Source organism: Pan paniscus, chromosome 10 (genome assembly GCF_029289425.2).
Source record: "Pan paniscus chromosome 10, NHGRI_mPanPan1-v2.0_pri, whole genome shotgun sequence".
Taxonomy (NCBI): domain Eukaryota; kingdom Metazoa; phylum Chordata; class Mammalia; order Primates; family Hominidae; genus Pan; species Pan paniscus.
This window is the reverse complement of record NC_073259.2, coordinates 118,187,653-118,200,545: the sequence shown is the minus strand read 5'-3', so window position 1 is coordinate 118,200,545 and position 12,893 is coordinate 118,187,653. Positions and strand designations below refer to the sequence as shown.

The following is a 12,893-nucleotide window of genomic DNA, read 5'->3' as shown; positions in this document are numbered from 1 at the left end:
TACTTGGGAGGCTGAGGCAGGAGAATCGCTTGAACCCAGGAGGTGGAGGTTGCAGTGAGCCAAGATTGCGCCATTGCACTCCACCCTGGGCAACAGAGTGAGACTCCATCTCAAAAAAAAAATCTTAAAATAAATGTTCATCCCTTCTAGCCCAGTAATTTTATATCTGATGATTTGTCCGAATAAAACATTCATGAAAAGACATCCTCTGTAAAGATTCTCATTAATGCAAGTTACATCTACAATTTGGAAATGACCAAAATGTATGAGGATTGTTAAATAAATCACCACATAATACAATGAAAGTCATTAAAAATCATGCAGAAGAATGTTTAATGACATGAGAAAAAGTCATGATATGACATTAATTGAAAGAGGCGGATTACAACATTTATCTACAGAATACCAAGAAAAAGATTTAAATATATTTATCAAAATGTCAACCATAGTTGTCTCTGGAGAACGAGATTATGAGTGAATTATTTTTTCTTTTCTTTTTTTTTGAGACAAGTTCTCACTCTGTCACCCAGCTAGAGTGCAGTGGTATGATCACAGCTCACTGCAGCCTTGAACTCCCAGGCTCAAGTGATCCTCCTGCCTCAGCTTCCTGAGTAGCTGGGACTACAGGCGTGCACCACCATGCCTGGCTAATTTGTTTTTTTTTTTTTTCTGGAGACAGAATCTTGCCATCATGCCCAGGCTGGTCTCAAACTCTTGGGCTCAAATGATCCTCCAGCCTCGGCCACCCAAAGTGTTTGGATTACAGGCATGAGCTACCATGCCTGGCCTACTAAAGTATTCTTGAACATATGCTTTGTAGAAAATTTAGAAAATATGATTAAACAAGAAATAAAGGCTAGGTGCAGCAGTGGCTCATGCCTATAATCCCAGTACTTTGAGAGGCCAAGGTGGGAGGATAGCTTCAGCCCAGGAGGTCAAGACCAACCCGGGCAACATGGCAAAATCCCATCTCTACAAAAAAATACAAAAATTAGCTGGGCATGGTGGTGCATGCCTGTAGTCCCAGCTACTCAGGAGGCTCAGGCATGTGGATCATTTGAACCTGGGATGTCGAGACTGTAGTGAGCTGTGATCACACCACTGTACTCCAGTCTGGATGACAGAGTGAGACCCTGTCTCAAAAAAAAAAAAAGAGAGAGAGAAAGCTTTAGTAATAATGAATGAAATTAAAATATAGACTCTAGGTTCTTGTCATTATTCTGGTTTACTTACAGGACATAATGGAGGAATAGTAGATGGACATATATCACTCTTCTTCCGTACTGTAAGTAACTACTCATTGTGAATTTACCCCAGTCTCATCAATTTCATCAGTAAGGAACTACCAAAGGTCCCCCCACAAAGTAAAATGTGCCATTTGCTATCACTAGTCTCCATATAGTCTTAAGACTCATACTGAATTAATAAAATGCTAAATCCAATATTATTCAAACCCCAAAAAAATTGTTACTATGTTTTCTTTCCTTTACCTTTCTTATTTCTGCTGTGGAAAATCCAGATATCTTGAGCTGCTCATATTCTTTATGCAAAGTTTTAAAGGCTTCCATTAACTCTTCATACTAGAAGAATAAGTTAAGAAATTATAAACTAATAACTAGATCCAGTAGAGTTTTCTTTCCTTCTTTTTTTTTTTTTTTGAGACAGACTCTTGCTCTGTCGCCCAGCCTGGAGTGCAGTGGCACGATCTCGGCTCACTACAACTTCCGCCTCCCAGATTCAAGAGATTCTCCTGCGTCAGCCTCCTGAGTACCTGGGATTACATGCGCGCGCCACCACGCCCGGCTAATTTTTGTATTTTTAGTAGAGACGGGGTTTCACCATGTTCAGGCTGGTCTCGAACTCCTGACCTCATGATCCATCCGCTTTGGCCTCCCAAAGTACTGGGATTACAGGCGTGAGCCACCGTGCCTAGCCATAGAGTTTTCTTAATCAGGTTATGTATTAACTTACAGCGATTACTTAAGTCATTGTAAGAACAGCATTAAAAACACAAAAACACATCCTTATACATTTATATAGGGTACAAAAAAGTACATCTCTACCATCTTAACACTAAATACTTCTCTATCTTCATTTCTGGTTACTTTCCTGCTTCACACTCTACACTCTAGCTATGTTGATGTCTGAGTTCCTGCACATTCCATGCTCTCGCGTCCAGCTTATACATCTATGACTCCCTCACCCATAACTTAAGCAACTCCTTTTCATCCTTCAAGTCTTCACATAGATTCTACTATTCTCAGAGAAGCCTTCTCTGGCCCTTTATCTATCCTATCAGAGTAGATATCATGTACAATTATAACTGACTATTATAATTTTCTGTCTGTCTCCCTCCATCATATAGTGAGAGCCAAGAGGAAAAGAATCATATTCATTGTGTACACCCTTGTATCCCTGGGGCCTAGCACAGTGCATAACCCATGGAGGTGTTTAATATAAAGTAGTTGAATGGGCCAGGTGAGGTGGCTCACACCTGTAATCCTAGCACTTTGGGATGCTGAGGCAGATGGATCATTTGAGGTCAGGAGTTCGAGACCAGCCTGGCCAACACGGTGAAACCCTGTCTCTACTAAAAATACAAAAAATTAGCTGGGCACAGTGGCGCACACCTATAATCCCAGCTACTCAGGAGCTTGAGGCAGGAGAATTGCTTGAACCTGGGAAGTGGAGGTTGCAGTGAGCCGAGATCACACCACTGCACTCCAGCCTGGGTGACAAAGCGAGACTCTGTCTCAAACAAAAAAAAAGTAATTGAATGAATGAAAAAAATCCTGTTACCTAAAAATTTTTTAAAATAGTTTTTTGTTGTTGTTTTTGAGACAGGGTTTCACTCTGTCACCCTGGCTGGAGTGCAGTGGTGCGATCACAGCTCATTGCAGCCTCGACCTCCCTGGGCTTAGGTGATCCTCCCACCTCAGCTTCCCAAGTAATTGGGACTACAAGCTTACGTCACCATGCTGGGCTAATTTTTTTATTTTTTGTAGAGATGGGTTTCACCATGTTGCCCAGGCTGGTCTCGAACTCCTGAGCTCAAGCAATCTGCCCACCTTGGCCTCCCAAAGTGCTAGGATTAAAGGCATGAGACACTGTGCCTGGCCAAAAAGTTATTTTGATGGGGAATGACAGAATAATATTTTTCTTGATTGATCATATCTTAAATCTATAAATTATTAATTATAAGACCCTTCATTCCAAAAGATAATATGTATTTTTATTAGGATTCCTGAAATGACTGGCTAAATGTGTAAATCATTATATATTGTAAATCATTGTATGTGTGTATATCTGTTTCTCATTTTATATATATATGTATATGTATATACATATATATATATATAGAGAGAGAGAGATACCTGTCAGATATGCTTCAAGAACAAGTATGTCTTTATTACCATTAATTCTTTCATTAACTAGCCGAGCATATTTAGCAAAGACTTAATGAGGTCGGGCACCGTGGCTCACACCTGTAATCCCAGCACTTTGGAACCCGAGGTGGGCAGATCATGAGGTCAGGAGTTCGAGACCAGCCTGGCCAACATCATGAAACCCCATCTCTGCTAAAAATACAAAAATTAGCTGGGTGTGGTGGTGGGCACCTGTAATCCCAGCTACTAAGGAGGCTGAGGCAGGAGAATCACTTGAACCCAGGAGGCAGAGGTTTCAGTGAGCCGAGATTGCACCACTGCACTCCATCCAGCCTGGGCAACAGAGCAAGACTCTGTCTCGGAAAAAAAAAAAAAGACTTAATCAATGTCCTCTAGATAAATTAATTTTTATCAGATTTATTGATGGTGGGAGCCTAGGAAGGAGAAAGTACACATTTACACTTCTCTATTTCCCACATTGTGTAAAATATTCAAAGGTAAGGACAGGTGGTCTCATTCTGCTGTGCTTCTCCCATGGCATCTACTGTGACATCTGACATAATTATTTGCATAAATACTGTCTTAAGAGATCAATATTGACTCTATTTTGAGTTACTGCCATGTCTACCCCAAATAGCAAAATATATGGATAAAAATAAAAATATTCAGTTGGTTACTGTGATTCAATCCAAATATTGAGCTAACATTAGAAGTGACTATACAAAATCTGGAAGAAAATAAAGATGGATAAGACATGGCACCTGTCTCTATGGGCCTCAGAATTTATTGGGAAAGACAGATTGACAAACTATTCACAACAATTTGGCACAAATCAGTCTATGTAAGTGCTGTGGAATAAAAGTGTGAAACACTAAACAGAAGCACTTTAAAAAAAAAAAAAAATCAAAGTCCTTTTAAATCTGAGTCTAGTTTCTTTCTCTCCAGTCTTTGACCAGCAATGTGCTTAGGGATCTCAGGATCAGAAGCCAGACCAGCCAGAATCCTCAGTACTAAAGAGCTTTAAGACCTTATGCCAGAGCCCAATGTTACTCCAAAACCCTGGCAAGAAAGGTGCACTGAGATTTCAAACTCCGGAATCTATCTCTACCCTTTGTCTGATTGGGAAGTGCTTTGAGACTGCAAGCCTAGGTTCTTTGCCTGCTTCTTTCCAGGACCTCACATGTCCCAATTTGCCTGGGATAGTGTCAATTTAAACCATTTGTCTTGGTGTTTAAATGTTATGATAGTCTGTTTCTCTCAAATTTGGATAAAAAACTATGTAGTCACCTTACTGATGAACAAAGTGCTGTGCAGACTTAACCCAGGATTCTATTTACCCACAATTGCTAAGTAATAAATTATTCTAAAATCTTAGTATCAGGTTTTTTTTTTTTCTATTCACATACTCCTATCACTAAAACAGTATTTGTGTGCAAAAGCCATTATCTTGAGATGTGGCCATAGTTGAACATTAGCCGATACAGTTTTATCTTCTTGTGCCACTTGGAACTACAAAGACAGCAAATAAAAAAAGAGTAACATGTATTTGAATATATACACCTTGAAATCCATTACAGTTTCAATGTACCATTTATGTATTGTTTACCTGTTTATTGGTGTCAGCCACAGTTTCATCCTGAAGAAACTCACTTGGTACCTCAAGTTTTATTAAAAAACGAGCTAAATATGCTCTTTTCTTCAGTTCATTAGTCCTCTGAAGAAGCCAGTGGAGCACTGGGTAAATTACAGGTTTACTTCCAATCACCAAACCCTGACGAAAAGTACTCCTAAGAGAGAAACACACATAGACAAACACACACGCACTTAACGGTAAACTTTGAAGAGAGACAGCATTTTCTCAAAATCTGATTTACAGTGTCCAAATTGCTTTCTATAACTTTTTTAAAAAGATAAACCCAAGGAATCTTTTTTTTTTTTTTTTTTTTTTGAGACAGGGTCTCACTTTATTGCCCAGGCTTGAGCACAACGCAGCTCACCAAAGCCTTAACCTCCTGGCTCAGGTGAACCTCCCACCTTAGCCTCCCAAGTAGCTGGGACTAGAGGCACCAACCACCATGCCCAGCTGATTTTTTGTTGTTGTATTTTTTGTAGAGGCAGCGTTTCGCCATGTTGCCCTGGCTGGTCTCAAACTCCTGAGCTCAAGCGATCCTCTCACCTTGGCATCTCAAAGTGTTAGGATTAGAGGCGTGAGCTACCATGCCTGGCCCCAAGGCTATTCTAAAGTCAGTCTGTACATTAGTTAGAAAATTAGAAAAATTTGGCCCTCAATAATCATTGGCATATCCAAGGAAGTTGTGTTTAAGCTGTTTTTATCCAGGATGGCAGATAAAGGATAAAATGGTATAATGGATTTACCAGACAGTTTGATTAAGGCAAAGAACTGACCCTCTTAAGACTTCTGAGTTTGTTTATAGAAGGTTTAAGATTATTTTGAAACTCAGTGATGTTCTCAGGCCATCAAATGAGGGAAACCAGGTATTACCTAAAAAGATTGATTGCAGTATATGAAGGTTTGGATATTAAAGCATAATTTTAAAAACTCAATACGTGATCAGATTCTTACATATCTGTGGCATTTCCTGAAGGTTTGTACTTAAGAATACCAAGAAGGCTCAACATTCGTTTGGCTGTCTGCTCTGGCATCTCCTCTCTGACATCCACAAGTTGCTAACAAAGAAATTGAAAAAAACATGTTATTGTTGTATATGTAACAAAGGACAACATTTAAACTCACTGACAAAATTGTTCTGCTAGAGCTTAACAGCACAATGGTCTCTTCACAAAACAGATTAAGGATGGAGGCCCCCAGATTCCAAGTGAGGGTACACCCAAGTCAGATCAAGATTCATATTAGGAATGTTAACCTTCAAAAAAAGTATCCAGTGGAATGGACCAGTGTATGAGAGACATGAACTAACTTGCAATACAATAAAACCTTTTGTAAAAGAATTTTCATTCCCTAACCAAACCTATTTATGTCTGGAAGTGGAGAAATAATTTCAAAATAAGGTACCAATAGATAATTTATTTTTGAGCTAGCAGAGAAATGTTATGCATTATTTACTATTACTTTACAGACATGGAAAATAAAGCTCAGAGAGGTTAAATAATGTGCCCAAGACTCACAGCTATTTAGAGGGAGAAATTGGCTTTCTGCTACCCATCAAAAAGAAAGAGAAAACTCTTACCTTTGGGTCAATCTCAGCCAGAACATCACTGAGAACTTGTAATAGTTGCATTGGCTCCAAGGAATCAAACGTGATTAAATTATAGTTCTTCCTAAAGGGCTCCTTATTGAGACTGTCCATAATGAATTTAATTTGATCACTCATAATTAGGTCTTATAATTTTAACTAAAGAGTAAAAATAGAAAAAAAAATCCTTAATACTGGCAACAAAAGTCCTGGGTAAAAACCAGAATTAAGTTCATACAACGTAGGCATGAAAAGTATAATTTTACACGGCATACAAAATGCTGTGAAAAGGGTTATTTTGTTGAAAGAAATCCAAGTATAATGGCTTTACTATGAAAACTGCAGTATATACTGTTAATTTTAACATCAAATGCTTTGTATATGCATCTGGTGTAACAGTAATCATCTGAGTTAATGTGGACAAATGAATAATAAATCCTCCCTACATTAACATCTCTTCCATGCCGGTGCATAATTTCTACCCAGGAATTAAACATGCTCCTAAATTTTAGGAGCCTGACTGCAAGCCTAACAGATGTTTCTCCCAAATCTCCCAAAAAACATTGAGAGATTTTTTACTTTAAAATCTATATTTCCAGTTTCTCTTGAAAATCAGATCTGGCAACCGTGGGCCCACGTTTGTGCATGCCCACAACCAACTGCAGCTGAGTAGAGGCTGCACAATTCAAGTACCCTTCTTCCATTTCTGTTATTGGTGTGGCCGGTAGGCATCCACTCTGCCGCCCTACAGTAATTCAGGCCTTCATTTCCTTTGGCCTTCAATGAGGCCACAGCCTCCTGTTCTCTGGTCTCCACTTCTCCCCATTCCAAATCATCTGTACGCTCCTTATTGCGCACAAAATACAGCTCAAACTTCTTGGATTTCCAGACTCTTTATGATCTGGCACAACTTATCCCTTTCCAACTTTATTTCCAAATTGTCATCTTTCTACCCCTTCAAACTTCAGCCTATTGAAACAGTCACTGCTCCTTAGTTTTTCTATCACTCTGCCTTTAGTTAATGTTGCTTTCTCTGCCTAAAATGACTGCGCACCCCTCCTTCATCTCAAGAGGCACAAACCCCCCCAACCATCTTTCAAGCCATGCCCACCAAATGCCAGTTCCCCCAGGAAACCTTTCTCAAGCTATCCTCCAGGTTCTGCAGCAGTGCCAACACCTGTCCTTCATAGCTGACCACACTTTATCTGTGCTTCTCTCCTAGCACTACTTTTGATCTTGTGCTTTTTTTTTTTTTTTTTTTTTTGAGACGGAGTCTCGCTCTGTCGCCCAGGCTGGAGTGCAGTGGCGCGATCTTGGCTCACTGCAAGCTCCGCCTCCCAGGTTCACGCCACTCTCCTCCCTCAGCCTCCCAAGTAGCTGGGACTACAGGCGCCTGCCAGCACGCCTGGCTAATTTTTTGTATTTTTAGTAGAGACGGGGTTTCACCGTGTTAGCCAGGATGGTCTGGATCTCCTGACCTCGTGATCCGCCCGCCTTGGCCTCCCAAAGTGCTGGAATTACAGGCGTGAGCCACCGCGCCTGGCCGATCTTGTGCTAGTTCTTTAGGTACGCATCTTCTCTTCCCTGCTAAACTGTAAATTCCGTATCTGTGTCCAATTCCATTTTTGAACATCCATTGTGTCTAAAACAGTGATTCCTTCCACTAGATTGAATGAACTTGTTCACAGGCACAAGTACAACATAAGCCTAAATCTAAAGGAAATCAGGCTGGCAGTGAGAAAGATCATAACTTTTTAAAAAACTGAGTATCTGATTTCTTAACTGCTGAAACAGCTTTACCTAGGTAAATGCTTTAAGGATTAAAAATGAATTAAGCAATGAGTTGCTGCCAAGAGCTGTCGTTCTCTCCTGTAACCCCAGTACTTTGAGAGGCCGAGGCAGGCAGATCACTTGAGGTCAGGAGTTCGAGGCCAGCCTGGCCAACATGGTGAAACCCGGTCTCTACTAAAAATACAAAAATTAGCCAGGTGTGGTGGCGGGCGCCGGTAGTCCCAGCTACTTGGGAGGCTGAGGCAGGAGAATGGCTTGAACCCGGGAGGCGGAGGTTGCAGTGAGCCGAGATCGCGCCACTGCACTCCAGCCTGGGGGACAGAGAGAGACTCCGTCTCAACAGAAAAAATAAAATAAAAAAGATAATTTCTCCACAATGATGAAAAATTATGCACAAATTATTACTGCTAAGAAATAAGTCAAAAGAGGATAGGAAGGATAACCACCATGGCTTATAATAAATCTGAGGTTTCCTTTAAGCTATAAAAGGAAAACCTTTACGTAAGTTTTTTTTTTTAAATCCATATTGGAAGTGCAAGTTTTCCATTGTTTAAAGTATTTTAAGTAAAAGTCCACGTCATAACCTTTGCGTGCAGAAATATGTATTTCATTTTAAATGATTTAGAAATTATCTATAGGTCTATTCTTTTTTCCCTTAAAAAAAAAGCTGGATAAACTAGTACAACGTTTCCAGGAAGGCAAAATAAACCAGTTGGGTTCCCCCCAAGTCGCCACCAGCCTGCAAAAATGGTCAGTCGATAAGGACAAAGATGTACTGAACAGGAAGGCTGTCTGTGCCCAGCGGGCTCTGCGCTCTAAAATTAGCAAAAGCAATTACTGTCCCTCTTCTAGCGCGAAGTCGCCGCGCTAATTCCCAAGCACTCACCCACAAACGAGTCGCAGGGGGCGGGGAACAATGAAAACCAGGACGTGCGTGTTCTCTGGCACAATTTGGGACAGAAACCGTGCTGCCTGGGTCCCAGGCTGGCACGAGCATCGACCCGCAGCCTCCTGGGAGTACCAGAAATAGTGTCTCCCTCCCCGGGCTCGGGACAGGGGACAGGGGACCCCACACCCGACCGGGCCTCTAGCGGGGGCGGCCCTGGGCCCCTCGACAGTTCATCCCGCCAGGGAGCGGCCTGGATCCGCTCGAATCCCAGCAGGGGCCCGATTCCCCTATCCGGGGGCTTAACCGCGACGACCCCTTCCACTTGCGAGGTGCTGCATCAGGACCGAGAGAGGACGGGAGCTCTCTCCTATTTCGGGGTTCAGAGGAGCTTCCGACCGCGAGTTGGCGAGGTTACCTCAAATTCTCCTCACGAAACCGTTTCCCCACCCCCCAGGAGGCGCCCGGGCTCTAGACCGCTCCCAGAGTCGAGCTCCTTGGCAACGGTTGCTAGGCCGTGGAGTTACGTCACTTCCGGGGGAGCGGCCGCTCTCCCGCGCGCGCGCGCACGAGCTGGGGGGGCGGGGCCGGGCCGGGGCGGGGTGGACGGGCGCGGGGCGGAGCGGACGGGGCGGGGCGGGGCGGAGCGGACGGGGCGGGGCGGGACGGACGGGGCGGGGCGGGACGGACGGGGCGGGGCGGGACGGACGGGGCGGGGCGGGACGGACGGGGCGGGGCGGGACGGACGGGGCGGACGGGCGCCGAGCTTACTTGCAAAGCGGGCCCACGTGTTGAGCCACTGCAGACAGCCGAGGGCATTTGGGACTGTTACTCCGACCTAGACGCGCTACAATAAGCTTCCCGAAAGTCCTGCACTTCGCAGTTTACAAAATACTCTCTGCATGATTAACCTATGTTAAATGCGTGTGATGTTTCATTCATTCATTCATTCATTCATGCATGCATGCATTCATGCGCCAAACGTGGGTGATGATTTTTGTTTGTTTTTGAGGCAGGGCTGGGTGGTAGGGTGGTTGGGATGAGCAAGCATTTGGCCTGTGCTTCAAATTTAGGTTTTTGACATAAGTATCTCCAAATTAGGTTATGCATAGGAACAATTGTAGTGAGGCTCTGGCAGGATTAAAAGAAGACACATTCATCATAGAGATTTCAGCTTCTGTGTCACATTACTGGGCCACATTGCCTGTACTGGGAATTAAATTTTTTTAAACCCAATACGTTTTGAGTATGCTGAGAGCCTGAAAGGGGGTGTGGGAGAACTAAGTGTCCTAATGTTCCTTTGGCTTCTGAGTGGGCTCTCTTTAGGTGACTGCAGAAATAAATTAAATCCTCCTTGTGGTCTTCATGGAGTTCACATCCCATGCAGGAGGCAGGGAGATCTTTGTGCCCAGTCCCTGATGAGGTTTAAAAATCTACTGGAATTTGCACTAGCTGGTTTGTGGGAGACCTTAGTTGGCAAATGGTATTTTGAACCAACCCCTATTAGACTAGAGACCACGATACTTAGTGATATCAGCTGGCAATGAAAGAAAGAGAGGGAAAAAAAATCAAATTATTGATACCTTGAAAACTTAGTTGCCTGCTCAAACAGCATAGGAGAAACCAACTATAGCTTTAGCATCAGACTTACCACAACAAAAAATAACAGATTACGTATTAGGCATTTCCTATATGCCCTGTACTGTACAGGCTGCTGGAAATGCAGAAGGGCAGGACTTACCTGGCCCCTGCCCTGATGGAGCTGACAGTCTAGTGCCGGCAGAGATTATTAAAGGGGCAACACCAATACAATTGAGATAAATGCTGTAACAAGAGAAGCCAATGATCAGGAGCCCAGATTAAGGGCCTCAAGTTTATTTGGAGAGGGTGGTGCCAAAGGGGCCATACCATCAGGAAAGTTTCTGTCAAATGGAGTGATGTTTAAGGATCAGTAAAAATTAGTTCTGGCACCGTGGCTCACGCCTGTAATCTCAGCACTTTTAGAGGCCAAGGCAACAAGATAACTTTGAGCCCAGGAGTTCAGGATCAGCCTGGGTAACAGAGCAAGACCTTTTCTCTACAAAAAATTAAAAGCAAAAATTGGTCAGGGGTGGCACCATTCCACTCCAGTCTGGGCAACAGAAGGAGACCCCCATCTCTTAAAAAGGATCAGTAAAAATTAGCCAAACAGGAAAAGGGAGAGTGTTTTGGGCAGAGCGAACACAACATTCCCAGACCAGTCCCTTTGTTGGCTGCCCTCTGACTGTTGAAATATCAAGCGTAGGTACCCTGTAGGGCTCCTGGAGAGAAACTAAAACTGGCCCCACCCCACAACCAATTAGGGGAAGCAACACTCAAAACCTCAAAGAATTAAATAACTTACATAATACTGACAGAAACAATACAAGATTTGTAGAAGGGATTATATAATTCATTGATCCTGTTGGGTGTGTTAGGAGACATCCCTGGCTACCTGGGTTTGAATTCTGCATCTGCCATTGTGTACCCTTTATCTTGCTAAACTTTCCTCATCTGTAAAACGTGGCTATAATAAAACCTTCCTCAATAGGGTTGACATGAGGATTAAGGGAGTTGATACAGGTAAAGTGATTACAACAGTGCCCAACATTGGGAAGCACTGAAGACATTTATGTTTTTTCTTTTTAAAAAAATGAGGCATGTACATGGTGGCTCATGCCTGTAATCTCAGCACTTTGGGAGGCTGAGGTGGGAGGATAGCCTTAGCCCAGGAGTTCAAGTCCAGCCTGAGCAACATAGTGAGACCCCATCTTTAAAAAAAGAAAAGAAAAAAGAAAAAAAAAGAAGTAAAAGAATTTTTTGAATAAAACTTTAAAAATAAGATGGTTTGCCAGACACAATGGCTCATGCCTGTAATCCCAGCACTTTGGGAGGCTGAGATGGGCCGATCACTTGAGGTCAGGAGTTCAAGACCAGCCTGGCCAACAAGGTGAAACCTCATCTCTATCAAAAATACAAAAATTAACTGGGTGCGGTGGTGCATGCCTGTAATCCCAGCTACGTGGGAGGCTGAGGCAGGAGAATCACTTGAACTTGGGAGGCAGAGGTTGCAGTGAGCCAAGATCACGACATTGCACTCCAGCCTGGGCAACAGAGTGAGACTCTGTCTCAAGAAAAGAAAAAAAGAAAAAGTAAAGAAAAGAAAAAAGAAAAAAGAAAAAAAAAGATGGTTAGATTTGCACCTTCTATAGGGTTTATGGGTATAGGCTATAGAAATCCTAAATAGGAGTGGTTTATCTAATAGCTTTTAGTTCCTCCTCTCTCTGTTGCCCCTGGTCTACAAACACTATACCTTTCAGTTATGAGACTGCAATCCTGTATAAATTCAAATAAGCAAGAGGATCCACTCTTTGGACTCAAACTTGAATAGATTTTATGCTTAATATGGTTGCTCTGGAACACGGGGAAGAACTTGAAGCCAGTCAGCATGCTTCCTGGAATCTGTATATTGAAAAATTTATGTTCCGACTTACAGTAAAAAAGAGAACTGCATATATTGGGTCCCCGAGGCCAAAGGAAGATTAGCTACCACCCCCTGATTCTGTGTGTGTGTGTGTGCGCGTGCACGTGTGTGTG

The 12,893-nt window shown here is 42.7% G+C and overlaps 1 protein-coding gene across 7 annotated transcripts in view; it reads right to left on the bottom strand.

Moving 5' to 3' along the window:
* The window catches only part of IFT81 (intraflagellar transport 81), a 151,964-nt gene that overhangs the window by 97,854 nt on the left and 41,217 nt on the right, over nt 1–12,893 (bottom strand). For 3 of the 7 annotated variants that reach the window (XR_010108964.1, XM_055096122.2, XM_008957907.3), the window contains exons 1-5: nt 9,697–9,785; nt 6,596–6,760; nt 5,971–6,074; nt 4,993–5,173; nt 1,491–1,580 (exon numbers count right to left, since the gene is read on the bottom strand). Coding sequence is in view for 6 of the 7 variants with exons in the window: in XM_055096122.2 (XP_054952097.1) it covers nt 1,491–1,580; nt 4,993–5,173; nt 5,971–6,074; nt 6,596–6,739 (519 nt within the window). In the remaining variant the exon portion in view is untranslated. Of the gene's footprint in view, nt 1–1,490; nt 1,581–4,992; nt 5,174–5,970; nt 6,075–6,595; nt 6,761–9,278; nt 9,854–12,893 lie in introns of those variants that run through there. The other 4 variants (XM_055096119.2, XM_034934460.2, XM_055096121.2 and 1 more) reach the window with 3 other exon arrangements.